We start from the raw sequence: 27479 nt of genomic DNA on the forward strand, positions 1-27479 counted from the left end.
ACTTTTAAAATGAGACCCATCTCTTCAGTGTAGCTTAGTTTTCCTTAGCTGATTTCATGTCCTTGGCCTTGGGGTCAAGAGAAATCAATAGAAAAAGCAAGCTGTGAGTGAAGATGCATTATTATGTTGTCCCAAATGCACAAGAGATCTTTTCTCCTTTGAAAGAATGACCCCAAAGCCTCCATTGCACTTTTATTTGAACGTAGTATTTGGGACAGTTGTCCTAAAGGGCTGATAATTCCCAATTTAATCTGAGGTCATAATAAAACAAGCAACAAAACAGTATTCGGGGTTTCAGTTTTTCACCTTTACCATTAAGACTCACTGCCTCCCATCATCAATATTTATTGAGCATTTACAGTGTACTAGGCACAATAGAACATACAGAAAACATTGTCCCTGCTCTTGAGGAGCTTACATTCTAAAAGAAAAAAAAAAATACACCTCTTTTAAAATGGTATTTGTTTGGTGTTTTCTGCAAGATACAGAGGAAATAGTCTGTAGGACGAGCTTTGGGTGTAACTTAGCCCCATCATTATTTAGAGAGAGGAAGAGGAAGGCAGACAATGACAGACCATTCAAGATAGGTTAAGGTTTAGAGGGAGATAAACACAATCTCATCAACTAAGGAGAGATTTGCTGCAGTAAATAGGATGAGGGGAATAGTTTGTGGGATGCAAGCAAAGGAAGCAGGGTATCCTTAGACAGTGAGTGGAGCCAGAATGATCATGCGGCCTTTTTTTCCAAGCACATGGCCACCAAATAGGAATGGTTGGTGACAAGACACAAGGCTAAAAAAGATAATCCTGTACATCTGACAACAGGAAGAACAAACATCAAAACTGAAGGCAGAGTATAAGAGTATCAAGAAATTCTTAAAAACAAAAGTGATTTGGAAGCACAAAACTTACAGTTAATGCTACCCAATGTTATGATAGGCCAAGAACATTGTGGCTTCCTAAGTTAGAAATAAAATTTTAAATGGAACACATTACTTTTTTCCAATCAATCCCCCCACCTTTAAAAAAAAAAAAGTGCATTTTTTTTTCCAGGCGTAGGGGGAGTATGGGACATGGTTGGGAACAGTAGTAGTTATATTAGTAGTATTTTGTTATGATAAACTTTGTATTTAAACTTGGTAAAAGCCCATTAGCTGCCAAGAGGGAATAAGGAATAAATTTCCAAAAATGTACAATTTCGAGAACTTTCAGAACCAAAGGACTAATTTACATGAAAAGCTGTAGATAAAGTAGTTGAAAAGTCCATTCATAAAACTTTTATTCCACTTACATGAACTTAATACACGTTCTTAACAATTATGCTTGGATTGTTCATGAAAATTTCATAAGACATTAAACAAAGCTAGCCATCATCAAGTTATTTCCCTGTTAACTATTTTTATACAGCACATGCATGTTAGGCAAGTATCAAAAAAAGTCACAAAAGCCAAAAAAAACCTAAAAAAAAGTTTAAATACATGGGTTTTTTGTTTTGCTGCTGTGCTTGATATACATGAAGTTAAATTAACTGATATCAAGCAATTCATTTTTACTGCATCTTTACTTGTACATTTGTTCTTAGGTTGCCTAAAACATTTAAATACAAATAAACTGAGTGTAGCAAAAAAAAGTAATGAAAGCAAACAGCAGGTAACTTTACAAATAATGGAATGTGAACCGTTTCTGCCCTTATCCAGAGTAAACTGGGTCACAACTAAAGGAACCCTTCTGCAGCTGCAGTCAAAGGTGTGCACACTGTGACTGAGTATTCCACAGATATATATGGTTCAACATGTAATATCCATGGGATAATCCATTTCTACTACAGCCTTCTAAGTGCTCCAAACCTTAAGTACCCACAGTAACTACACCTGTGACTGGAACCAAGTATCCCTTTTATTCCCCACTGGGACAAACCAATATGTGTAGGCAGTTTTCTTTGCTTAGACATGGAAGCAGTTTTAACACTGGCCCTTGTGAAGCCACAATGTACCAAAAGTACTATGCCAAACATTTATAACTTGTATAAAAAATTCCACATCCCCATATTGGCCACCTCAAGATGAAAACAGATAACTCCCTAAATGTTAACTGGCTCTACTCCCCTAATATTAAACATAAAAACCACATGGGAAATATAGAAATTCAAATAGAAGTAACATAAACCTGTCATAAATCGTAAACAAAAAACTATTTGTGGGACAGCATGGATGACAAATGGTCTACTGTGTAAATTTTAGAATGAGGCAGACAAAAGTTGGAAGGCTGGTTAATTTTCCCCTCCTTCTCCTGCTTCAGCTTCGTCTCCTTGGGTATCCGATGTCCACAACTGGTAAAAGAAGGAAAAAATTTTCAGCATTTTTCAATTTGAAAAAAGTGTTAATATGTATGTCAAAGTAGAAAAACATAAGCATGGTTTTTGTTGAAATTCTTTCCTTAAACAGCAGCAGCAATGAAGATAGCTTTAAGATTTAAAATACCCCAATATAATTTATTTTCTCTCTAGTCATTTTTTAAGCAAAGTACAGTCTTCTTCAAATAAAAATATCAGATACAAGAAACTCTTAGTTATTCACAGAAAGTAAGGAGAAAGAACAAATCACAGAGGAGCCTGAATTGCCCTGAGAAGAGATGTTTATTAGTGTAGCTAGACCAGAATCATCTAATTCAGCCCATGTTCAAGGAGCTCACGCTACTACGCCTTGGTTAATACTTAAGACTCCCACTCCAAAGAGAATCCCACATTCCACGAAATTCAAGGGCCATGATCAAATCTTAACTAAAATACAAATTCACTAATGTTAGTTTCTCAGCAGGTTAAAAAATTTTTGAAAATTTCAGCTGCTTCAAATATTTAACATTTTTTTTCACAAGTCTTACAACTCCACGGTGATTTTTTTCCCCCACGATGATTTTTAGATGTATTATAAAGGACTGATTCAAGATGATGTTAAATTTTATATTGCTTATACACTGAAAAATGAAAGGAAAAAATCTCAATAATACTTTTCCATCTCCTAAATCATCCATTAATTTATTAACCAAATATATCTCTGGCCTGGAAGGACTTGTCACACAGAGTTAGCTAAATGACCTCTGGAAGCCTGTGTGCTCCTAACCAGGGGGGTTTTTAAGACAAGATGAAATTGTCTTCTAACATCTTTCCAGTTCTAACCTTCAAGGATCCTTGAATTTTCCATATAAAAATGATAAAATGTGATAGAATATATTTTTCTTCCTAGAAATGGTCAACCAGATCCAGATTCAAGTACTAGTTTTGGTAAAATTTCTACTTGACAGATAAATGCTCAATTCAACCTGTAATAACAGATGACACTACTGAGGCTCAGAGAAGACACATAGTATTAGTTACAGAATTGGAATTCCAAACCTTGGTTTTCTTACTCAGTTGTTGCAGTGCACTCTTCATGCTATGCTGGTACCAAAATTCAACTGAAGTATGTATTTCACATCATGCCCTCTTAGAAAGTGTTGCCAATACAACACAGTAACTAGGTTTCAGGTTCCACCTTTTAGGAATGACAACTACCTTACCACTTCAAACCAGAAAAATAAAAAATTCTTAATATTAAATAACAAACCAAAGTGCTTGTTCCATTTGATATAAAGAATTCACTCTATAAGAAATTATAGCTTACTCTAGTGACTAAAATTAAAATCTCACAATTTTGTAGGTAGCCCCCAATTATACTTTCTAAAATAATTTTAAGATTTAATAATAATAAAGCTAAGTACACAAAATACTAGTCAAAAACTCTTTGCTGAGACTATTTAACACGAGAATATACAAAACTGGTTCGGAAAACCGGCAGTAGTCTAGAACAGCTAGAAGTGAAATGTATAAAATAACAGAGTCCACAAAGAGAAATGGCCCTAAAGCTAAAAAAACAAAAAACAAATGAACAAATACCTAGTACCACTAAGATTATAATCTTTATTCCTAGCTCTTTACCTGGCACACAGCAGATATTTGGTAATTTTTTCACCTAAGCCTCAAAATTTCAAATTTACTATTTATCTGAAGGAGAGAACAATGGGGAAACCTGAGGCCAAACAGACATATCAACCAACTACAATGTGTAGACTTAATTTGAATTCCAATTAAAATAAACTGTTTTAAAATATATGTAACACAAAAAGACAACTAGAATTTGTACACTATTTAGATATTCAACATTTTAAAGGCATTACAGTCAATTTTATCAGTGTGATAATGGCATTGTGGTTCTTTTAGTCTGGAGTATACCAAGAATGACAATTCTGACCTTCCATACTGAAGTTATTTGCATTCTGAAGATTATCTGAAAACTTTTGTTAACTCAAGTTATTGACACCTTACCATAGCTATATAAACATGGAGGCAACTTTATGATCATGAAAACAGTTTTAATGGAATTTAAAAACAAAGAGAACTTCTGTGTAACTTCTGATATTTTTAAAAATTAAACTTCTCTGTGACTAACATGGGGGGTGGGGGAAGGTATCACAGATTGTAATGAATAATAAAATGCCCTATGTGACTACAAGTCCGAAATCTTGGATGACAAATTTTAAAAACTAAAATTTTAATAGTACATATGAATAAAAGTACATTTTTAGTTCTTGGATTAATATTTCAGTCTCTGTAAGGTGGTTTTCTTCATGGCTCAACAGCAGATAGTACCAACTGAATAAAAAAAGACCATTAAGAATTCTTTGTGGTACTCTGTAAAACAATGTAATTTCTTCAACCACATTAACTATTAATGATGTTATGTACTTACTGTCAAGTTGTCTCTCAGTAATTGCATTATTAGCGTGCTGTCTTTGTATGACTCTTCACTTAATGTATCAAGTTCAGCAATGGCTTCATCAAAAGCCTTTTGATTAAAAAAAAAGGACATATCAGTGCTTAAATATGATAAGGGTTACTAAATTTCCACAGAACAGATAAAAATACATACTGTCTTTGCAAGAGAGCAGGCTTTCTCCGGGGAGTTCAGAATCTCATAATAGAACACAGAGAAGTTAAGGGCCAGACCCAATCTGATAGGATGTGTTGGCTGCATTTCCTTTTTGCTGATTTCAAAAGCTTCTTGGTATGCTTGTTGTGACTGATCCACAATCCCTGGATAATAAAACATACTAAAATGTATTGATAAAGTTTGAATGTACTTTCCCTTTATGTCTCAAACCAAACAAACCTTTTACTTTAAGTCTCAAACCAAACTTTTCATTTCAAATGATACCCTCTGAAATAATAAGCTATAGCAACCTTACTTGAATGAGGATCTTAAAAAAAAAAAGTATCTCCTGGCACACCAGTAGCCACTGGTTAATGTCAAGAACAAAAAAACAACTTTGTAATCACTTCAATATTGCATTTAATAAATAGTTTGTACCACTATTTCTTAAAATTGTGAGAAAACATCCCTGCAAATCAGCTTTTTTGCAAGCACATATTTCAGGACACCAGTAGTAGGCAGGAAATACATGTTCTCAGGACTGAAAAGAAGGAGAAGGAAGTATATACCACTGCTCTTCATTTAGAACTCTAAGCAATTAAAAACAAAAAAACCCTACAATTCAGAAAGAGATGACTTCCATACTGTTATTTTATAGAGAGACTTTCACAGTTATTTTAAGTAACTTCAACAAACAAATCGAAAAACACAGCATACCTTTCTTGTCATCACCAGCAGCAACCTCAGCCAAGTAACGGTAGTAGTCTCCTTTCATTTTCAAATAGAAGACTTTGCTTTCTGCTTGTGAAGCATTGGGGATCAAAAACTTTTCCAAGAGAGACTTGGGAAGAAAATAAAGTGTTATAATAATAATAAAATATTTACAAAACTGAAAGAACCTGTGTTTCTTAAGACCATATTATAGCCTAAATTATAAAATTTTAATACCCAGTCACTGCCAAAAATACAACTGATGAATGCAATAGGCTCATGAATTTGTGGTTTAAAAGCAAATGCTTTGGACAGCAATACTTAAAATCTGAAGTTAGTGTAAAAAGAGAATGATACACTTAAATTTTGCCTCCCTCCACCCACCATAGTCTTACTTACATTCTAATAAAGACTACATTTTAATGAAGGTAAAAGCATGATAGTGCATAACATTTTCCATTTTCAAGGTAGTCATGACATTTTAATGGAAATAATGTAAGAGAAGAACCTTTTGGGTTTCTGGAGAAAAATGACTTAAGCAGAAACCCAAAAATGTAACTGACCCTAGAGTTCATGACAGAGGAAACAGAACAACACTACTTCATTTATAAAAACGCAATTCAAGTAGTACCTCACAACAGGTAACAAGCTGTTCAAAGCAGACTTTATTTTTCCTAACTAAATTAAGACAGTGGTAGGATTATGAGAACTACAGATCTGAAGAGCAAACCCTAATCCCATTAAAGTGATTTTTAGCTAATAAAACACATGTTCACACATCAACCCAACAGATAAAACTTCATCCTTTATAATTGTTTAAAACTGTAATATCTAAACTAATTTAAATCCTGTTAATAGTTTTAGTCTAGTACTGATTTAAAGCAAATAAAAGATTATTTTATCAGGTGGAGAAGGCACAATAAACTAGTGATCTTTTTGTTAAGAGAGGGTAATTCCAGTAGTATCATTAGGCAAATAAAAAAACAAAACCACTCTCACCTCCGCCCCCATTTCCTACTAAATACACCCTAGGAATTCAAGGTGGAAGTCAATTTCAACCAGGCTTAGTCCCAAATCAATTTTACAAGGCAAAAGGTACCTAAATGACTGGTTCCTATTCTCCAGGCAGTCACACAGCAGTCACCTCAGTTTATACAGTACCTTCTTATATGCAAAATAGTTTGAAAAATGCATTTAAATAATAACTTTGTATGTTTACCCCATTATTATGTTCCAATGGTGGGTAGGTGAAAACTTTAACCCAGCCTCTCCCCCTTCTTCTACAACTGAAGCTACAGATATCCAGATGAAGTGGGTAGCCACCAAGTTGGCAGGAGGGCCAAGCTGCACTGCATTAGAGAAGGGAGTTAAAAGTGAGTTGATGTTTCCTTTGATTATGAAACGGTATTTTAAATTACTCCCCTGAAATCAGAGAAGAGCAGTTTGGTTAGGGTAACAAGATCTTTATTACACCATACGTGTACCTTCATATTCAAAGATCTCTAAGCTACAAAACTACTTTGTCCTTTGAACATCAGGCTCCTTGGGGGCATGGACAATCTTTGAACACTACAGCTGCTCTCTAGGGATTTGCCTCAAACAGAAGATAGGTCCACTTAATAACAGTAAGTGGATTTTTTTTTCACTTAAACAAATGACTGGGCCTTTTCAAGTTTTATATCTTAATACAAAATTCATTGGGAAATGGTAATGACTAGTGACTCTGGAGTCAGTCTAGGTTTAAACCGTGGCACTCCACAATTTTAAGGTAAGTTTTATTTTTGACTGGCTAAAGGTTAGACTATGAAGTCTAAAGAAAAAGTATAATGTGATGAAACACAATACACAAATAACTTCAAATTAGAATAGTGGGAGAAAATATATAAAGAAGGTTCCAAATGCAGTTAAACTGTGAGCTGCTCTCTGGCTCATTTACATATATTTAAGATTATACTAAGAATGTTTTCAAATAAAATAAGTGACAATAGCTAAACCCAGCCACAAGGTCAATTTTCTACCAAGGCAATCCTATTTCACATTTTAGTGTTACAGCATACTCTTTTACATTCACTCATTCTCCAAATAAATGCCACTGTGGCTAAGCACCGAGACTATAATGGTGAGCAAGACAATCTCTAAATTTGTGGATAAGTGGTCTAGCAAGGAAGACAATGAAATTAAGAATAACACTGCCTAGTCATACCCACCCTTCACTTCTCAGTGACTGTCTAACCTACTCTATATATGTAAAGATGGAAGACCACAAACATGTAGTAAAGGGGGAATCATTTAAGATATAAAACTTTAAAAGTGTACATCAGAAAACCTGTAGAAATTACTTAGTCAAGATGTCAATAAATGTTATGAGGATTCATATCTTTTATGAGTAGTAACTTCTGTATCCTTAAAACACATTTTACACTGGTTTAACTCATACTGAGAATTTTCAAAATAGCAGTTAAGTACCTCTTCCTCCAAGATGAACACTGAATTAGTTGTAACATCTGATTAAAACAACATAAACAAAAACAACTTTAAAGCTATTGACCAAAGCCTGTAAGTAAAACAGGAAGGGAAGTAAACAGTACTCAGGCTGCTTATTGGCCTAATGATAAACCAAAAGGTCCAAGTATCAACAGTGGCAAGATGCTTTTGATGAAATGTTCACTCTAAGTTGAGAAAATCAACTCACCAAATTGTGTACATTAAATATGTGCATTTTTTGTGTGTCCAATCACATTTCAATAAAACTATTAAATGTAGCCAAGAATAGGATAAATGGCATTCATTTGTCTACCAAATCTTTCAATGACATAAAGCTAAGAACCACTAAGATTTAAAAAACAAAAAGCAAGAAAGACTGGATTAAACAGTAAACTTAAAGGAGCTAACACTGCTTCAAAAAGTTAACTATGACTATCTCCAAAGATGGCCTCTACCTATTCCCCTGCTATCCCTCCTCCTGTCAAGAAGGGGAGTCCTAGTTAACTTTGTTGACTTGCTTTGACTAACAGAATGCAGTGCAACTAACTGCTGTTCGACTAACCCTTAAGAGAAATGGCAGCTTCCCCTTTTGCTCCCTTGGAGCCCGAGTCAGAACGTAAAAGGCCAAACTACCCTGCTGGAGAGAAAAGCCAGCCAGACCCAGTAATAAGACATGTTCAATTTGGGCATTTCAGCCCTGCCAGAACACAATGAGTGACCCCAGCCAATACCATGTGGAGTAATGCCGAGGAGAGTCCAGACAAGCTATATAATAAAGAATGGAATAAATTAAATAGAATAGAAAAATGGAACAAATGATTGTTTTGAGTCACTTGAGTTTTGACTGGTTTGTTGTACAGCAACAGACAACTGGGAAAAATTATTTCAAAAATAAACATGCCATTTTTGACATTTAAGTTAAGCACTTTATATGGATTATCTGAACCTTCCACAACCCTATCCATGAGATACAAACTACAGCTATCCCCATCATACAGAAGACAATGGGACCAAGCAATGTAATATGCTCAAAACTATAGCTAACTTGTGAAGTTACAACTCCAGGTAATATAACCTGCACTACTAATGTCATGCTACATTTCCTCTGCCTCAAGAGGGTGATATGTCCACTAAATAAAAAAGATGTGATTCCAAGATATTAACATAATTAGGAATCAAAGTCAAGGAACATGGTTCAGAGGTTTACACTACACTAAGAAGACCAAATCAAGAATATACTGTTTCTTTAAAAAAGACAGACATTGACAAACGGAGTACACAGGAAAACAAGAACAGGGTGAGGAAACTAGATGAAACTGTCATGATGATTCAAAGAGCATGACATTGAATGGCTCCAGAAAACAAGACTAGTTAAATTTAACAAGAGGCAGATTTCTGCTCAATAAGAAAACTTTCATGAGTAGTCCGAATTTGGGCTAGGCCACCTACTCAAAGTGAGTTCCACTCTTCTTACAAAGATTTTAAGGAGAAATGAAAGGGAAACTTAGATATTTTTGCAGAGGAGATTCATAGATCACATGTAGTCTCATTCAACTTCAAAAGGTGGAAGATACAGAGCTCACTTAATTAAATTAACTGTAACACTAAAGATGTGATTAATTATGTTAATTTGTCAAACCTACCAGAGAAATAAAAGCTCAATTTTCCAGATCTGGAAGCCAGACATCTGGAAGGTGGCAAATATAGAAGGAAGACCATATCAGAAAGAATGAGAACAAAGAGAGAAAAAAAGCAGCAGCAATAACAAAGAAAAAACTGGAGGCAAGCAAATTAGAAAACAGAAAGGGAGAAAGGACTAACAGCTATTTTCATAACATACAAAACCTTTAGAGAACATCCTGCTAAATATACAGTGCAACCTCCTGTACTTCATTCATCTACAGCAGTACAATCAAAGTGACTGATGACTTTGGGACATTGTTAAGAATCTGAATTTAAAAGGGAAGACATCATTATGTAAGGGAAATAGGCATCACAACAAAAATAGAGTGGGCTTACTACTGAGGTACCTTCCACCTATAAAATTCTTCATGACATAGGACATTAACTTTCTAATCCAAATGTAATTTACAAGTGAAAAGGATTTTCAGCCAAACACAAAATTTAAGCACAGCTTACACTCAAGCACTGAGGCTACAGTATTAATACATATGGATCTTGCTAAAATAGAATTTGACTTAGAAATTCAGTTATTTCCTCAAGCATTTAAAAAAACTGTTTTTGATGACAGCCACTATCTTTTGAAGATATCAAGGCCAACATTCTCAAAAATACCTAAGACTTGCTGAATTAGAGGAGATGTATATTCCAACTTTCTACAGGGATACTGAAATAATGATGCCACTAGAAGCACATGTCCAGTATCTCTGTAAATGGCTCATAATCCAGAACTAAGTACATGATGTGGTTCCAAAAAAAGGGCACTGAACTTTTATCAGTGGGTAAATTACGCAGAGCTTAAGGTCTTAGAAATCAAAGATTTTTTTACCTCTCTACAGCATCATGGTACAACAACTAATGTCTCAAGTTATGAAAACAAGATATATAGGGTCAAATAATGATTCCCCCCCTCAGTCAGTCAATTTATTCAGGGCAGAATATATTAACAATAATTTCTAACACATGCCTGATCCAAGGATGGTCTATTCAACATCAACGCTTTGGCTTTGGAGTGTATTAAAATTATGGAACCACAAAACGGACAGGTCATCTGGTCCTGGACTGCCCTTCCTAGGGTAGGCTCAACCTGCCCCCAACTAAAAGGAATTTAAATAGATACTCAATCCTGACTGATAAAATATTTCTAATGAAAGGGTTATAAACTGAAAATCCATGTCTATATATTCTAGTTATAGACCTCTCATTGGTTCTTTAGTAGGATTTTAGCCTGAAATTGAGTACACATCAAACCTTTAGGCTACAATTAGATTAGAAATGACCTAAAACATCAAAACTGCTGCATGAACTGGCAGCAAGACCATATCTTTGGGCTTCCAAGCACTTCTTGGAGCAACAGTTTGGTGTTAATAGAAATAGTATAAACTCCAAAACCAGGATGACTTTGAATCGTACTTGCATCATTAATTTCAAAATCCCAGGCAAGTTTAATCTCTCAAAGCCTTAATTTTCTCGTCTATGAAATGATTAAAATGAAAATCTACTCCAAAAGGCTGCTCAGAGTATAAACAAAGAAAGCACAAATCACAGCCTCTGACAGAGTAGGCACCCCACTCAGTTAGATGTAAACATAAGATATGGCATCTAAAAATCTGCTTTGGCACTCGTGTACTCCAATTTTAGCACTTTACTTTGGTTTCACTAATCTAAAATTTGTGAAACTCAAAAGGATAGTAAAATAAATGTGCAAAAAGTTTTCATTTAAAAATACAGGATTAAGTCTATCAAAGGACCAAAGATAAAGAAGTACTTTCCTTTAGTACTTACTCTTTAAACAGCAGACTTGTAAAGGGTACAAACTAAGGAGACAGACTGCCTACTACTTAAATTCAAAACCCAGTTCACTGCTTACTCGTTGCCATCATCCTGACAAAGTTCTGAAATCTCCCCGGACCTCAGGTTTGTCATTTGTAAAGGGGGAATATTAGTAGGAGATAAAATATACACGTTGTTGTGAGGAATAAATGAGTTATTGTACAGAATGCATTTAGAGCAGAACAAGTATTATCCTTGGGAGGGTCAAATAGTCTAATCTGAACCATATTCTCATGCCAACTATTTTCTCCTTCAAGGACTGTCTAAACTAATTAAGGAAATTAACACAGAAGGTATTTGCACTGTAGATAGTAACTTTAAAAGGACACCTTAACCAACCAACCCACCACCCCCCTTCCAGAAACCCACCTTATTTCTGGACTCCCCTCTATGTGAACTGACTTCTTTATGTTTAAAAAATGCTAACTAACTCCTCCCAACCACGGTACTTACTATTTCTCTCTAAACTGGGACACTTTCCAGAAAAAAAACCTAAGTAGTAACAATGAATGCTCTACATTTATGGCTTAGAATTCTTTGGTCTTAAGACTGTTTCATATGCATAAAAAAACTTATGGAAAGCTGTCAAGATCACAGAGGCTGACCTAAGTTTCCCAAAATTCTCACTTTTGCTTCAAAGCTTCTATCTTAGCAATCACCACAAATATGTTTTTCCTTAAAGTAACCATAACCATAACAATAACCATTGTCTGTCATTCTTTGAAGAGTGTTCCACTGGGGGAGGGGTGTGTAAATATAAAAAAAACCCAAAAAACTAGTTGGGCTCAAAACTCAAATAATCACAAAAACTTCTCCTAGAAATAACTCCTATACTTACCATTTTGCTTCACAAAATATTAAAAAGATATCTACATAAGGGCTATTAAATTTTATAGCTTCAAGAACATTAAGTAAAGTCAGTCTTTTTTTTTTAACTGAGTGCATAATGAGAATTTAACTATTAGTACTGTATGGTGTTAACTGCCTTTGTTAATGTTAAGGAACCAGCAGTTTTAGCCCCCACTGCTTTCATATCAATGCTGATGTCCACAGAGTAAAAATAGCTAACTAATCCTGACAGCATTGTCATGAAAATAGTTATGACCTCATGAACCTAAAAGGACTGACTGCTAGGGGTCCACAGATCACTTTAAAGAACTTTGATTTAAAGTTGACTTAAATCTGTGCTAACTACCATCCACTAGCTCTAATCCTATATTATTTTTAAAATCTAATTCTCCAAACTATTCAGTTTAGCCTACCTTTCCTGGACCTTTAATGTCTGGTTAAGAGCTTTTATTTGAAGGAAAAACAAAAGGAAATAAACTGATCTTTGTCAAGAATGGACTAGCGAAATAAATTATGTCATACTCACGCAGCATGATACAGACATTTAAAAGAATGCGGTATATGCCAGTATGTCATGAAGTGTAAGATATACATCCAAGTATGCAGGTACAACTTACAGAATAGTTTGTATATGATCCTACTTGTGTGTCTTCTTCAAAGATAAAACTGTTTGCTTAAAGATAGGATTGTTTGCATAGTCATGACAAATTCCCAGAAGAATACAAAAAGAATTAATAGAGATCACCTCTGTGGAGGTGGAATGATGTCAAAAATTTTTTTTTTACTTAATATCCTATGCTCTATAACATCTAAATTATCCAGAGTAAGTATAATTTAAAATAAAATTTAACTATGACTTTGCTCCTTTTCACAAGCATATGCATTCTTAACCTACTTATTGGCTCCTCTAACACATTTTGTATATATTAAGCCCTTTTTAAATATTAAATCCCCAGGCTGAATTATAATATACAAATAATTTGAACAGCTTCATTTAAAATAAAAGAGGCAACTTAGAATAATCTTGAGACACGAGGAAATTTTAGCTCAGCATCCTGAAGACTATCAAGAGTTCACTGTCTTACCAAAGTTCTGGTTTAGTTTTGACAAAACATGATAGAAATTACTGAGGTCAATACTGTAATGATGATGAATTATTTTGCTCAAAGAGAAAAAAACAAAACAAAACCAACCAACGCCAGATCTGCTTCTCTGAAGACCCAAGAAACTGTTTAAAACCAGCAAGTGTTTGGAGTATGGCTAAGCATATCCTCATATGCTTCTAGGACCCTTAGACAGTTCATGGAGGTTTCAATTTAATGACCCTGAATGAGGCTAAGAAAGACAATTTAAAAAAAAATCACCAGATAGGGTGGGACGATGTTTGAGACAAGGAAAAGTATACATGTTTGGAAGCCAGGAGGATTTTGGTACTAACTCTGCCACCAAGAGAAGTGATGAAGTTTCAAATACAAACTCATGAACCGCTCCCTCATTCTGTCTTCTTGTGCTTCATTATAGCATTAAGTTCAAAACCCCCCTTCCAATTTTATCCCAGGAAAGCTTCTCTACTACACTGAACACTTCACACCCCACCACTACCTTCCTCAGATTTTAAGTTCAAAGTCACTTTTTTTCCCTTTCTCAAATAGGAATTAGAATTTTTAGACTAAGGATCCTTAGACTCATCTTTAAAAAATTAACAACTACTCATTATATATTTATTTCAGCCTAAATAATGGCTATGCGCCTCTATGCACTCAAATCATTGGGCTATGTGCTGTAATTTGGCCCTGCCAATTAGAGTAAGTGAAGCCAACTAAGGAAAAATATACTTGAAAGGAAAATTACAAGTTACAGAGCTGGACTATCTCCCTTTTCAAAGAGTAATCCATTCACTACAAAGTAACATAACCCATTTAGAAAGCACTTCGGCAAAATACACTGAGTTCATAATCTCTGACAGTAATCATAATTATGTGGCATCTATCTAAAAAAAAATCCTATCAATACTTTTGTGCCATAGGGTGTTTTTAGAAGTCTTCAGTGCTGTTTAAATTAAAAAAATATAATGTCCTATCTATAAATAGGACAAGTTAACAAGACAACAAGACAACATCCATGTGTCTCCCATTATGATGCACCAAAGGCACAGTACCACTTCCAGGAATTCTTCCCACAAACGCACAATCTGAATTAAAGGAATCATGAGGAATCACTAGACAAATCTAAATCAAGGGACATTATTCAAAATAAATGGCCAGTTGTTCAAAGAAAGTGACAAAATCATAAAGGACAAAGACTGAAAAAGTGGTCCAGATTAAAGGAGATTATAATACATAATTTGTAAGTAAGTTCTATAAAGTCATATAATAGCTTATAATTATTTTAATATTGTGTGGATTTTGATAATTATATTGAATTTATGTAACATTTTCATCATCTGAGGAATCAGGTAAGGATATATGAAAAATTCTTCATACTATTTTCCCAAATATTTTTTCCTAAATTCAAAATGACAACTTAAAAAATAAATATATAACTGACTAGGATGACCATTTACCATGTAGAAAAGGCTGTCTTCCCTTTTGGTTATTTAATATTACAATTATTTTATAAAAGTAAGTTTTAAAGAAAAATCTCTTTTAATATCACTTCTGGAAGATGGTATTAACCAGTTAAGTTTGCTCTCCAACTTCATACCCTTTTGTGCTCACTTATTTTCAAATTTCCTTACTGGGCTGGTAAAACTTGCATTTTGGACAAAAATTACACAGAAGGAAGTGATGCATTTGTTAAGAAAAATATGAAGGATAAAGAGGAAGTTCCTACTTTGTCTTAGAAAGTATTTCATCAATTGGTCACAGTGTTAAATTTAATTTGCATAAAGATAAATGTACACAAAATATCATTAGTATATAGCCTCTGAAAATATAGCTGAGGTTAACAGTCTTCTTTGACTTGATCCCCCAAATAATTGAGTGGGAAGGACCAAGCCTACACACCCACTCTATTTTACACTGTATTATCATGGCCCTTTTCCATGAACACAACAAATGGAGAGAAAATACTCTGCTTTCATACATATCATACATGAAAAATGCCAGTGGTTAAAAGGGGAAAAGTGGCAAGAAATTTGAGGCACAAGGACCCTCAAGTGTGATTCTCATTATTCTTCACTTAAATATAGAACCCTAAAACAGTTTAAAACCAAAACCATCATTTTAAGTTATATTAAACCAAGTGGTAATTCTTCTTGGTGTTCTGTCATTTCTCCATTCCTCCTAAAATCCATACATCTTGGAGCAAACATCAAGTTTCAGTCTACAACCAAGGTGATACTACCATAAAAGAGTATTAATGTTAAGTCAATGAGCCTCTGAGCTTCAGGGTGTCTGAAAATGAAAGACAGGCTAGATGATCCTTCAAGCCGAAAATTCAATTGTTCTATAAAGTTAAACATTCATTCAATTTATTTACTTCCAATTTATTCAATTAAAAAGTCAAAATGCCCCACAAATGTCATTTTTAATAATATCCTCAGTAAGAAACTTAATTCCAATTTTGTAGACATGTAGAACTTCAAATTTCTAGTCTTGCACAATTCCTTTATGCAGAGAGAATTTTCCCTTTATTCTATATAGCCACTAGTCTTTTATCATTCCTAGATCTTTAAAATTAAAAAATAAAACAAATAAAACCAACAAGCTATTTTTCTTGCAAAAAAAGGCCCATCAGTTTGGAAATTAGTCTCTTACTCCCCCTTGTGGCTGGAACGGCTTCCTTTCTTTCAATTGCAATCACATCAGTTGTCTCCAAACTCAGAAATGCTCCACTAAAAATGCTAATGATCAAGTAGTTGTCAAGAACTAATAATTTAGTAGGTATTTGCAGACATTCCAACTTTAAACTCACCTTTCTGTGCAAAGTTGGCCTAAGAGAGCAGAATTGTCAGTGTTCTATGAATATGAGAGACAGAGCTGCTTAACTTTAAGGATAGAAACAGAAATCTGACCAACCATTGAAGAAATGCCACTTCCCAAGCATAGGTGGCAAATCTATGCTATTTCGCTTTTTAAAAGTCAGCAAGGAGTGGGGTTTCTGGCGGGAACAAGGGAAAAAAAGAGAAGTCAGCAAGGAATTTGAGAAAGCCAAGATATTGTTGTCCTCCATATTTAAGAAATGTTAAAGCCAGCCTAAAATGTCATTTATAATTCCTGTTTTCCTGTTTAAAGCTAGAACAGTTCCTCTGATTTTTGCCCAAAATGAAACAAAAATATTTGCACAAAACCATGCTGATAGTCTGGAAAGTTCTCAAATGTTCTGTATGTTTTTTGAAAAACTGGGTGAAAGGGCTAACAATGAGTGGGACTGGAAACTGAATTAAATCAGATTCAAAATAATCGTGAGCCTCTGGATCCTTACACTAGCAAAATAATCCCAGGAGATTTGATGTTTTTGCCTCATTTTCAAAATGTAGCTCCTTAAGATAACAAAGAGCATGATCACTTTGGGTTGTCATGTTTCAGAGCCTAATAGTAAAATACTCATCAAATTACTGAATTAAGAACTTGCTTGTTCTAAGTACTACAGTCTGGCTATTATGTAACACTGTCCTCAACTGTTGATTCCACAAAATTGGCAAGTAATTGTTTTGGGCACAATTTTTATTACATGTCCCTGGGTCCTGGTTGAATGTGGTCCAAGTTTATGTCCTTCTAAACTCTGGGCAATGGTGCTTATATTACACGTTTTAAGAGGAAAAAGAGCTGACAGTTTATTAGTCTTGGATCAACAAGAGGTCTTTCTCAGAAAAGCATTTTGTAACCAATCACTTAGAAGCATTCAACTCACCATTGGGTTGGGTTCCTTACTAATATTGCTAATTAAAAAAAACTAGGTCAGAAAATTTGTTTTCAAGATGCAAATTAACCTCCACCGGGAAATGTTTCTAACTCCTTAATGCTGTACAACTCGTTAAATAATTAAATGAAATTCAAATACAACAAAAATTGGGCACTCCTTGCAATAAATACTACAGGATACTCCCTAGATTTTAAAATAATGAATATGCATGCATACAGGTCAATGAACTGGACATCCTATTCTGGTCTCCTTAACTCTATAGACTAACATCTAGCTGCCTGACCTTGCATTTTCACCCTGCCAACCTACAAGTGGCTAATATTTACCACTGTAAACATATCAATTGGGGAGAAGGAAGAAAGCTCACAGCAAATTCTGTCAAAAGAAACTCACAAAAGACTATATGCTGAAATCTTTTTGAAAGCTATTCCAATGTAAACAAATGTGCACATGCTATACAACAGGATCATACTGGTAACAACTCAGCTACATTATCCACGTTTTGTCTCCCAAGACCCACCCTGTGGGTCCAAAAAGGTCAACAGAAAAAAATTAGTGAAACCTGCCAAGATATGACTATTCTATACCACATAGTAATAATATAATGTCACATTGTATCTGGACAGAAAATGCTAAGTTAAACCAATGACAAGTGACAACTGCTACTGCATAGGAACTTTCACAAAAAAATTTTTATAATTGCATGGAATTACTCATGAGAGAACAAAGAATGACCTGCTGCTCAGCAAAGTTCCTAATACAATGGGAACTTCTGAGATATGATGGGTAAGCACACCACTCTTCCCAAGCCAAGTTCAAATTTGTGCCACCTAAAAAATACTAAGCATTATCATATTCCTTCAATGCACTTTACAGGTTAAATAACTTCAACAGTCTGTTTTCAAGGAGAATAAAGCCAATACTCTCAAGTTGTTGAAAACTTAAGCAGAAACCCTCAGGCCATAAAGACAGGAATTAGCAATGGTTTTCATCAGGGACAGTGAGAAAACCACTAGAACCAAAGGCTTTGTGTAGAGATTTTGGGCAAATTGAGCAGAGGACAGAAAGAAAAGCAGCAGTTTACCAAAATTAAAGAGTTAGAACTATATGCAGCACAGAACTTGCAAAATTATTGAAAAAGGCTTTTTTCAAAATGAACAATGCCCCACCCCAACCTAATGTCCTGATAGAATGATCTAGAATGCAACAACACTTTTAAGGAACTTTCATTTGCTGATTAACCAAATTCCACTTAGTTGATGGCCTGCCTTACACTAGGTTCTTCATTCCGAGGTAAATGATCATGATGCCCATGACCTGGGCTAAATGCTTAAAGAAAGTTGGTTGTTGGCTACTCTCTGGAATACCCTTCATCTTCTATCTGCAGTTACATCCTTAAATAAATGAGCCTGACATTTGTTTCCAAAACTATGCCATTAAAGTGGCTATAATAACTTAAATTATGTCACTTAAATGTTATAAAATGCAACTATGAAAATATGTGTTACTATGAAAAGTTAAGTTGAATGCTTTTGGAACTAGTTTTTAAAGGAGAGTGGCATACACACACAAAAAATTCACTTGTGGGTTGGACAAACCACTAAATTTTTTTTTAAAAACCTGTACATTTCTGTAAAAATTCTAAACTGATTACCAAGCACCTAAGTCCTCACTCTGCAATGCATTTCTCATATGAAGAATGTATTTATAGGAGTGGTTAGCAATTTCCAAATTGTGAGTCTATAAATATTTAAAGATAAAGTCTAAGTCTCACATTAAATACAGGCAAACATACATACACATTTACTTTAAAATAAAATGTTTAAAACAATATGAATATACTTGAACTACTTTTCAATTAACCAACTTAACTAGAATACTTCTATTACACCACTATTACCAGTAGGATCTCTTCACTGATAAAGTTGGGTGCTCTTAAAAGAAAAAATGAGCAGCAAAATTAATCTTGGCAAACTATTAACTACTCTAAGGTAGCTTATCTTCCCCCTTTCTAATTCAGATGCCTCTACTAGGGCTGAATATAATTTCCTCTTTCTTGGATACGTTAAGAGTTGGATCATTACTTCATAAATATGCATGTTCTGTGCAGGTCCACTTAAATGTGGATTTTTATTTTTAACAAATATACTAGAAAAATTTTTGGATATGCAACACTTAGAAAAACATTTTTTCTCTATCTTACTTCACTGTAAGAATACAGTATATAATACATGGAACATATGAAATGTGTTAGTATATTTGACTGCCCAGCGGTTTGGCACCCCTAATTAACTCACTGTTGAAGGGTTAACTATACTTTCAGATTTCAGGTTTTTCAGATTCTAATTTCAACTATTTTCACCATATCCTCTTAGTTCACTTTAACTATCTTCACAGCTCATTTAATCACAGAACACCTCCAGGTCATCTGCACCTCTCACTAGAACAAGTAGGAGAGACTTTTAATTTTTATTATTATTATTATTATTAACTATTGCTATACTGAACGAGGGACAGGTAACCACTTGGATAAAAGTGTTGATTATTCTTCCCCTTTCTGCCAAATAGAGAACACCAGCCTTTCCATTATCACTCCTTCATTTTCTTTCATTTCCACTTCATACACCTAAGATTTCCCAACTGCAAAAAATACCTCATTGGGGCAAAACTTGTGTGAAAACTCTTCAAAAAATACTGAATCAATGTATTCCTTTCTGGGACTCTAGGTATCTACTGTCATATACTTTTAAACATACCAAAAGCCCTATTTGACAAAAACATGTAAACATCACAAGTAGTGATGATGGGTATAACATTGCAGAATTCTTTTGAGAAGCCCTATTCCAATGAAGAGCTGTGATTGCCAGCTTCCAATTCTCTTTAGCAGATTTTAAAGCCCAAGGCACATTAATACATTTAGAGTAAGGACCCAAAAGCTGCCTAATTTCCTAGCTTGCTCCTGTTTAATGGCAGTTTTGTAAGCTAGAAATATAAAGCACTGCCCAGCAACCACACTGTAAAACTGCCTTGGTCAATGTAGAAAAGCATAATAAAGTGGATCACTATTTGAATCACTATTACTATTACTCAAGTTAATTGAATCATTATCACTATTTACTCAATTACTATCGCCAATTGTTAGATCATGGTTTTCAATGGCTCACCTCCAAAAAGTAAAGGAAGCCATTCTTTGCCTTATACCAGCCACTCAGAAATGTTCATGAAACTTAAAAAAATTTGCTGGTTAATATGGACCCTCTGCCCCAGAAAAATAGTTTTTAAAGCATCTTGGATTTTAAAAATCTCATTCCTAGACTTTTAATATACCCCTGTACTTTAAATGTCACTGCTTTTAAAACAGAACCCAAAAGCTAAGATAAACAGGGTACAGGAGGTAGTCAGGGGCTTAATCTTAATCTGACTTGCATTTTCCTCAACATCCTATGGGGTGGGATTATTATTCCCATTTACTTGAGCTCAGTTTTCTCTGAGGTAAGGATTTCCTTTGACTGTGAAGCTATTAAACAGTAAAATGTTGGTTTGACTCAAAACCTGGAGTTCCTTGAATATTACATTCTCCTTTAAGCTTGGCTTAGGTCTTCTAGCATGTATTTCCTCATTTTGTTTTTCATTTCATCATGTTCAAGACAGAGCTACCCAATTTTTGGTTTCTTCTTGTGGGTTTATATAGAAGAGATGTTAGGAATCACTAGTGTCGAGCCACTCCCCAATTATCAAGAGAGCTTTTGGTCTAAAATCTGGCAGGAAAGCCAGATGACATCAGTTCACATACTACAATTTCAAATTAACAATGCAAGGAAGAGAAGAACCCCAATTTCTTTTGCATAAAGAGAAGTCCATACTGTGAAGAATATGACAGAGACCACTTTCCACAGTAATGCTGTCTATAACTCTTACACAAGGTAACATGGTTCCTCTTTTTTCCTTCTTAGTAAATGGCATATAAACACTTGATAAATGCATAAAACCAGAATGGTAGTAACTATTTAACAAAAGACTAAAGAACTCTTAAAAAAAAACAAAAAAAGCTTTGAGCTCTGGAGAATGAATGATACAGGTGCTCAGTGTAATGGTGAAGTCTGATTCATCACTGATGCCACCAGCCAATAACATTAACTCTGAAAGAGAACTGCCTTATTTTTCTGAAATAAAAAAAAAAAGTTCAGAAAAAAAATAAAAATTTTAATTGATTATATTTTTATCATGTAAATAAGAACTTAAAATATAATTAAAGCATACTTTCACTAATCAAGTACACATCAGTTCAAAGAATTTTTTCTTTTGGAGAAATAGCAGTTCTACTCTATGAGAAAAAGGAAAGGGAATCTTATGCAAGATGTTTCCAGAGCCAACATGACCTGTTTGAAAAAAGATGATAGGGAAAAGAAGCCCGCTTGAAAAGACCACAGATCTGTAAATATCAAATTTTCCCAAGCTGAAACAGAAAAGGCCTTGGAAAATTAGCAGTGCTGCTGACCTAGTTCTATTATCATCTTTTCTAAAAGAAGCCCTTTTGCTCATTTACTTAACAAATACCTAAGTATCCACTATATGTTAGGAGGCATGAGCCATGCAAAGATCACTAATAGGGCAGAGCTTTCTCTTAAAAAGACTTAAGGCTGGAAACAAGACTAGAATTCTGAGTTTTTTATATGGCAAAGGAATTAAATTTTCATTTATCTATGCCTTCAAAATGGCCATTTCATTTAGACTTGGTGAGAAGCCAGTGTTTTTCTGAAGGAGAACATGGGTACTAACTAGAATCAACTCCTCCCCCCAATAATATCAACAGAGAGAAGCTATTTAGAGATTAATCTACTTATTCTCATCCACACTGATCCTATGCACTAAATTCTTTTTCTTGATAAGGAAACAAAAGGGAAGCCAAGTTAAAACTGCTAGTCTTTTCCTGGGAAAATCCTCACAATGACACGAATTTTTCTATTTCGTGTATGGAAAACATCCAAATACCTACCTGGAGTCATAAATAAAGCTTGTTAGTAGAGGGCATGTTACCACATAAATTGACTTTCATCTTAAGGGACACTATAAGTTGTAGCAAACCCTTTGGAACCAAAATAAAAACTATTTGCTCTATCAAGAGGATTAACTGGGGGTAAAACACCAGAGTGAACAAATTGAGCAGCACATACACAGGTACTAACTACTTAGTAAAGAGAGCAGTGAGAAAAAAAACTAACATTTTTTATTATAGAAAAATGTATTTTCAAATTTAAATATTCTCACTACCTTATTAGCAAACCGCAAGAATGTCATTGAACCTCAATGAAAATATGGAATTCCTTTCTCATCTGAGAATACAGCTATAAATGTGTAGATTTCAAAAGAAGAAAAATAAATAAAAAGCACCCAAGACAGATAACCACACAAGACTTTGTGAGCCCACATCAAGATAAAAAAATTATTCTTTAAAAAGGCAGCCTAAAGGAAATATCATTTGAGAAAAATACTCATAATTTAGGAACTGAAGCTATCCCATTAATTGATGACTAGTGTAAAAGAAATGTAATACCATCACAACTTTAACAAAAACCCCAAACTCACAACCACATCAGAAATAATCCTATATTGCTCATTATAGTTCTTCCATAACAGGTTCAAATATTGAGTAGTGCACCTGGATTTCCATAATAATTCTCATAATACGTAGATACTGCACCTAACTATATTATATACCAGAGCCCTACCATACTGAGATCCACTGTATAACCTCAAGTCCTGCAATGTCAGAGTGACAGTTAGTAAAACTCCTTTAAATATTCCAAAACCTGATTCATTAAAAAGGGAAAGTATTAATGTACCTATGCTATATGCTAAATAGTTGGATCTTCTAATAATTTATCCTTAAACTTTTCTAAATCAGAAAGCCATCACTTAATAAAATTAACCAAAATGTAACGTTCACTTCTTTTAAGCTTTTCAGGTAAGTAGTACTTCAATACAGTATGTACTGAACACTTAAAAAACACTTCTTGTCTAAACCAGGAAAAAAAATCAAGCTTGAGTTATTCATAACCTTTTACTACGGTTATCAAGGGTTCAAAGGTGACTTCCAACACTTTAAATGCAGGAAGAGGCAAAAGCAATTGCGGAGCCAGAATTTTCTGCATGGCTGATTCATTACATCAACATCATAGGGGCTAATCCAGGCAAGGGTAAAATGTCTAGACTGACTCTCCTGTTACATCTTACATAAAACAAGATATGTAAAATTCTTGTACTCGTATTATGTATGCATTTAACAAAATTAGCTTGGAACTACTACAAATATCCTAACCACAACTGAGACTGCAATACTGTTTATCTTTTCAACTAGTACAAAATACTCTACACCATAAACTATTTTTTAGTCTATTTGTACTGATTGATAAGTTTGTATAAAATAAATGCAATGTTTTAACTACAGCTGTTTTAACATGCTAGTAATGACACCCTGAAGACTTCCAATTTTAGAACACTAAATTTTTAAAAGGGAAAGGAAAACCAAAAAAGAAAGTTGAAAACAACTGATACTCATTATAGGAATCCTGTATTACAGGGAAGCTAGACTGAATGTTTGATTCTCACCAGTACATCATTGCAGATATCTCTTAGCTCAGTCTCAATTTTCTCTCTGTATTCTCGAGCCATCTGCTGTTTTTTCTCAGCACCTTCTGTCTTTTGCTCAATACTTGAGACGACCCTCCAAGATGACCTGCGGGCTCCTACAACATTTTTATAAGCAACTGAGAGAAGATTCCTCTCCTCATTGGATAATTCAGCTCCTTGCTCAGTTACAGACTTCATGCAGGCTGCCATGTCATCATACCGCTCAGCCTGCTCTGCCAGTTTGGCCTTCTGCACCAGCTCATTTTTATCCATGACTGGATGTTCTGCAGGGGAAAAAAAGGTAGCATTTAGATTCTTTTTTTCACTGAAACAGACTTAAAATTATACCTTTTGTAAATGAGCTATATTAACACCTCAAACCTAAGTGTCCAGGGAAGATTCTTCACATGAGGAATATAATGCAGCCTCACAAAAGGATGATCAGAGTAGGGGTGGGGAGTGAATGGGCATACTAAGCACGCAGAGGGTAAATTTAAAGCCATTAAGATCAGTTCATCAAAACGAAGGTTGAATTATCTTGTCTTTGTTCAGAGGATCCTATTTTCACCAGGTCAAAGCACTTTTGGTCAAGAGGCTCCTTAAAAACTAACGCTTACCTTAGCCAAAATCAATTCCAGTTTCCAATTATCACTAAGTAATCTAAAATTAAGCAGTTTTTCTTTAGTGAAAACATTGTCTATGAAGAACATTACAATTTCTATTTACTTCCAGAATCATAATTCATGCCAATTTAATGTCATACATGTGTTCTTACTTTCATAATACCCATTCTCATCAGAAGTGGTTGTTTAAATTGTTGGTGCTATCACTATCCCAAATCCACTTATCTTTCCAACACTTCCCAGCTGATCATAGCACAATTTTCTGGGAGAAATGACCAAATTGCTTGTTTTAAGATATTCTGAGTATAAAACCACCACCAAGAATCTACATTTAACTGACCCTAAGGCCTCATTTATCCATACCTTGTTATATGGGCACACACTTAAAAAACGCATCCACGGGTCCTGGAATTTCAATCCTCACTTATGAAATGTATATAGTAAGTGCTCCAGTGATACTGAGATCCTTGTTCCAGTTATATGTAGAATCACTGCATTGTTCTAGTAGTCAAAATTTAATTGTATGTTCCTAGTCAAGCTGCCCTTAAGTATGACTTCCCACGTAATTGTCAAATTTTAACTCCCTAGACTTTTCATTTACCATTACACTTTACCTTAAAGATATCTTTGAGAGGTGCTAAAAAAGCAGATGCTAAAACATTAATGAATAAACGATTTTAGAGAGAAATGCAGAGCCTCAAGGGCACTGTTAAAAAGTGAACAGAAGACACTGTCAATATGGGAACTCCCTCCCCAATATCATATCCTTTACATTCCCACAATATTTAAAATAAAAAAAAATTTTGGAATAAGTCCTTAGTATTTAAACAAGTAAGTGGCTTGGTTGGATGAGAGGTATACTGTTTCGGTCAGAAAACTATTTAAAATTGATCACATATTCTCACCCCATTCTTGAAATTACTAATTTCTCCCCTAAGAACTCAAAAACGCTAAAAAATGCTAAAAACTATTCGAAATCAGCACAAAGGTTTTCTCCCCACCCCTTGGGTACAGGGGAAGTGGATTAGATTTCTCACAAAATAACTGGTGCTTCAAGGCCTCGCCGCACCCATTTAACCCTTAACCGACGTTAAGACGTCGAGGTGGGTGAAACGAAAACTGGCAAGACGTGACTTTATAAAGTGCAAATCCTTCCGTGCACGCTATCCGCTACCACCCCTCCTTGACTCCGCCCAAGCTTGTGCCTCCGCACGAGTCGTCGACTCTCCCTCTTTGTCATGGCGGATCTGTGTCAAGGAGCCCAACCTACTGCCGAGTGTTAATTCTCCCCACTAAAACAGAAGGGAGGAGTGGCGCGCCCCCGCCCGAGCCACGGGGAGGGAGCCGCCCGCCCCGAGGGCAGAGGCGGAACCTGCACCGGGCCCGCCGCGGACACACCCCACTCTCCCACCCGCGTCTCCTCCGCCACCGGACACCGCTGGTGCTCATTTAGTCTATAAGGGTCCGACAGCTGCAGCAGGTGGGGGAGGGGCAAGAGCCACACCCAGGCGAGGGGGGCCGCCGCCGGCTGTTAGCTCCTACTCACCCACCCGCAGAGCGGGGTACGCGGCTAAAAACCAGGCGCAGGACTCTCCAGTTCTAGCCCACCCACGCGAGAGACGAGGGGGACACGACAGCCCACCGTTGTCCCCATTCTTTTTCGCTCTCCCTACCTGCGCTCAGGGCCCTCATTCACCAGGAGGGTAAACCCCTGCCCCATCCCCCACCCGGGAAAATTCAAGTCGTCCCCCACACCATGAAAACCAGGAAATTCGCTCTCGGTACGGCCTCGCCCCACCCTGGAGTCGGCTCCCCGTTGCACCAGAAGCGCGGCCTCGCCCTAGTCTACCTGGCGAGCGCCTCCGGGCCGGCTTCGGATCGGGCCCGCTCCCCAGGCCCGGCCCTCCCGCCGCCGCGCCGCCGCCCGGATGGTGGGGAGGTGGGGAGGTGGGGGGGTGGCTGGGCGCCGCCGCCGCCGCAGCGCCGGGCGCGGAGGCTGCGCGGCGAGGCGGACGGCAGTTAGGGGGAGGGGAGAACAGGGCAGCGGGGAGGGGGCGGCCTCACCTGCGCCACTGCAATGCCCGCAGCCACCGAGTCATTTTCCCGGGGAGGATGTGGCTTTGGGGGTAAGGGGACGGGGTGGGAATGGATCGCGGCCAGCGGTGCCTCGGCCACCCCCGGGAGCCGGCGACCGGGCGTGTCCCCGGGGATCTCGCGTGTGGGCGCCCCTTCCACCCCAGGGGACGGGAACCGGGAACGGGCGCTTATCCGGGCCAAGGCGTCCATCCGGAAGCAAGTAGCCCGAGGCAGCCGCGAGCCGCCCGCCCGAATCCAGCGGAAGAGAAGCCGCCACCCGTCTCCGCCTGAGAAGACTCCGCCTCAGCCCAGCGCCGCTACCGCGGGGCGAGCAGGGCCGAGGGGATGGGGAGCGGGGAGGCCCCCGCGCTTTTGGAAGGTTGGTCTGGGAAAGGAAGGAGAAAGGCGAGGAGGCGGCGGCCGGGGCTGGGTCTCTTACCTGTGTCCGGAATGGGTGGTGGCGGACGGACGGGGGCTCAGTAGTCTCTGGGCGGCAGCGGCGAGGTTGAGACTATCCCTCGATCTCGCTGCTCACAGGCTACAGCGGCTCCGCAGACACGGGGTTTCCTCCAATCACCAGCCCCGGCAGCAGGGGCACCACACGCACGATGACGTCAAACGCTGCTATGGCAACCGTTGATTGGTGCCCACAGCTCTGGGGGCCCAGTGCAATTGCCGCTCCCTTGCGCGCGCGTCTTGCCCGCCCGCGCTAGAGGGCGAGCGGAGGGGTGCGTGTCTTTTCCCACTACCTACACTCCTCCTCA

General features: G+C 36.7%; 1 protein-coding gene across 2 annotated transcripts; it reads right to left on the reverse strand.

Annotated features, from left to right (window-relative positions):
* Positions 1 to 179: 179 nt before the first annotated feature.
* YWHAZ (tyrosine 3-monooxygenase/tryptophan 5-monooxygenase activation protein zeta) lies at positions 180 to 27479 on the reverse strand. 2 transcript variants are annotated; one of them, XM_017650154.3, is made up of 6 exons: positions 27155 to 27479; positions 23996 to 24300; positions 5681 to 5804; positions 4964 to 5127; positions 4784 to 4879; positions 180 to 2328 (listed from the first exon to the last, which is right to left on the reverse strand). In XM_017650154.3, the coding sequence occupies exons 2-6, from the start codon at positions 24287 to 24289 to the stop codon at positions 2269 to 2271; spliced, it is 738 nt and encodes a 245-aa protein (XP_017505643.1). In that variant the 5' UTR covers positions 24290 to 24300; positions 27155 to 27479; the 3' UTR covers positions 180 to 2268. The 2 variants fall into 2 exon arrangements, with proteins under 2 accessions (XP_017505643.1, XP_036851163.1); XM_036995268.2 differs by lacking the exon at positions 27155 to 27479 and adding an exon at positions 26489 to 26510.

The sequence above is a fragment of the Manis javanica genome, chromosome 2 (assembly GCF_040802235.1).
Source record: "Manis javanica isolate MJ-LG chromosome 2, MJ_LKY, whole genome shotgun sequence".
NCBI lineage: Eukaryota > Metazoa > Chordata > Mammalia > Pholidota > Manidae > Manis > Manis javanica.

Bases quoted from the DNA above. Each gene is read 5' to 3' on its own strand.
- YWHAZ (XM_017650154.3), bottom strand. From the start codon at position 24,289: ATGGATAAAAATGAGCTGGTGCAGAAGGCCAAACTGGCAGAGCAGGCT. The intron at 5,128-5,680 runs GTATGCTGTGTT...TTTATTATCCAG, and splicing joins TGCTGGTGATGACAAGAAAG to GGATTGTGGATCAGTCACAA. The intron at 2,329-4,783 runs GTAAGTACATAA...TTCTTTTACCAG, and splicing joins TACTGAGAGACAACTTGACA to TTGTGGACATCGGATACCCA.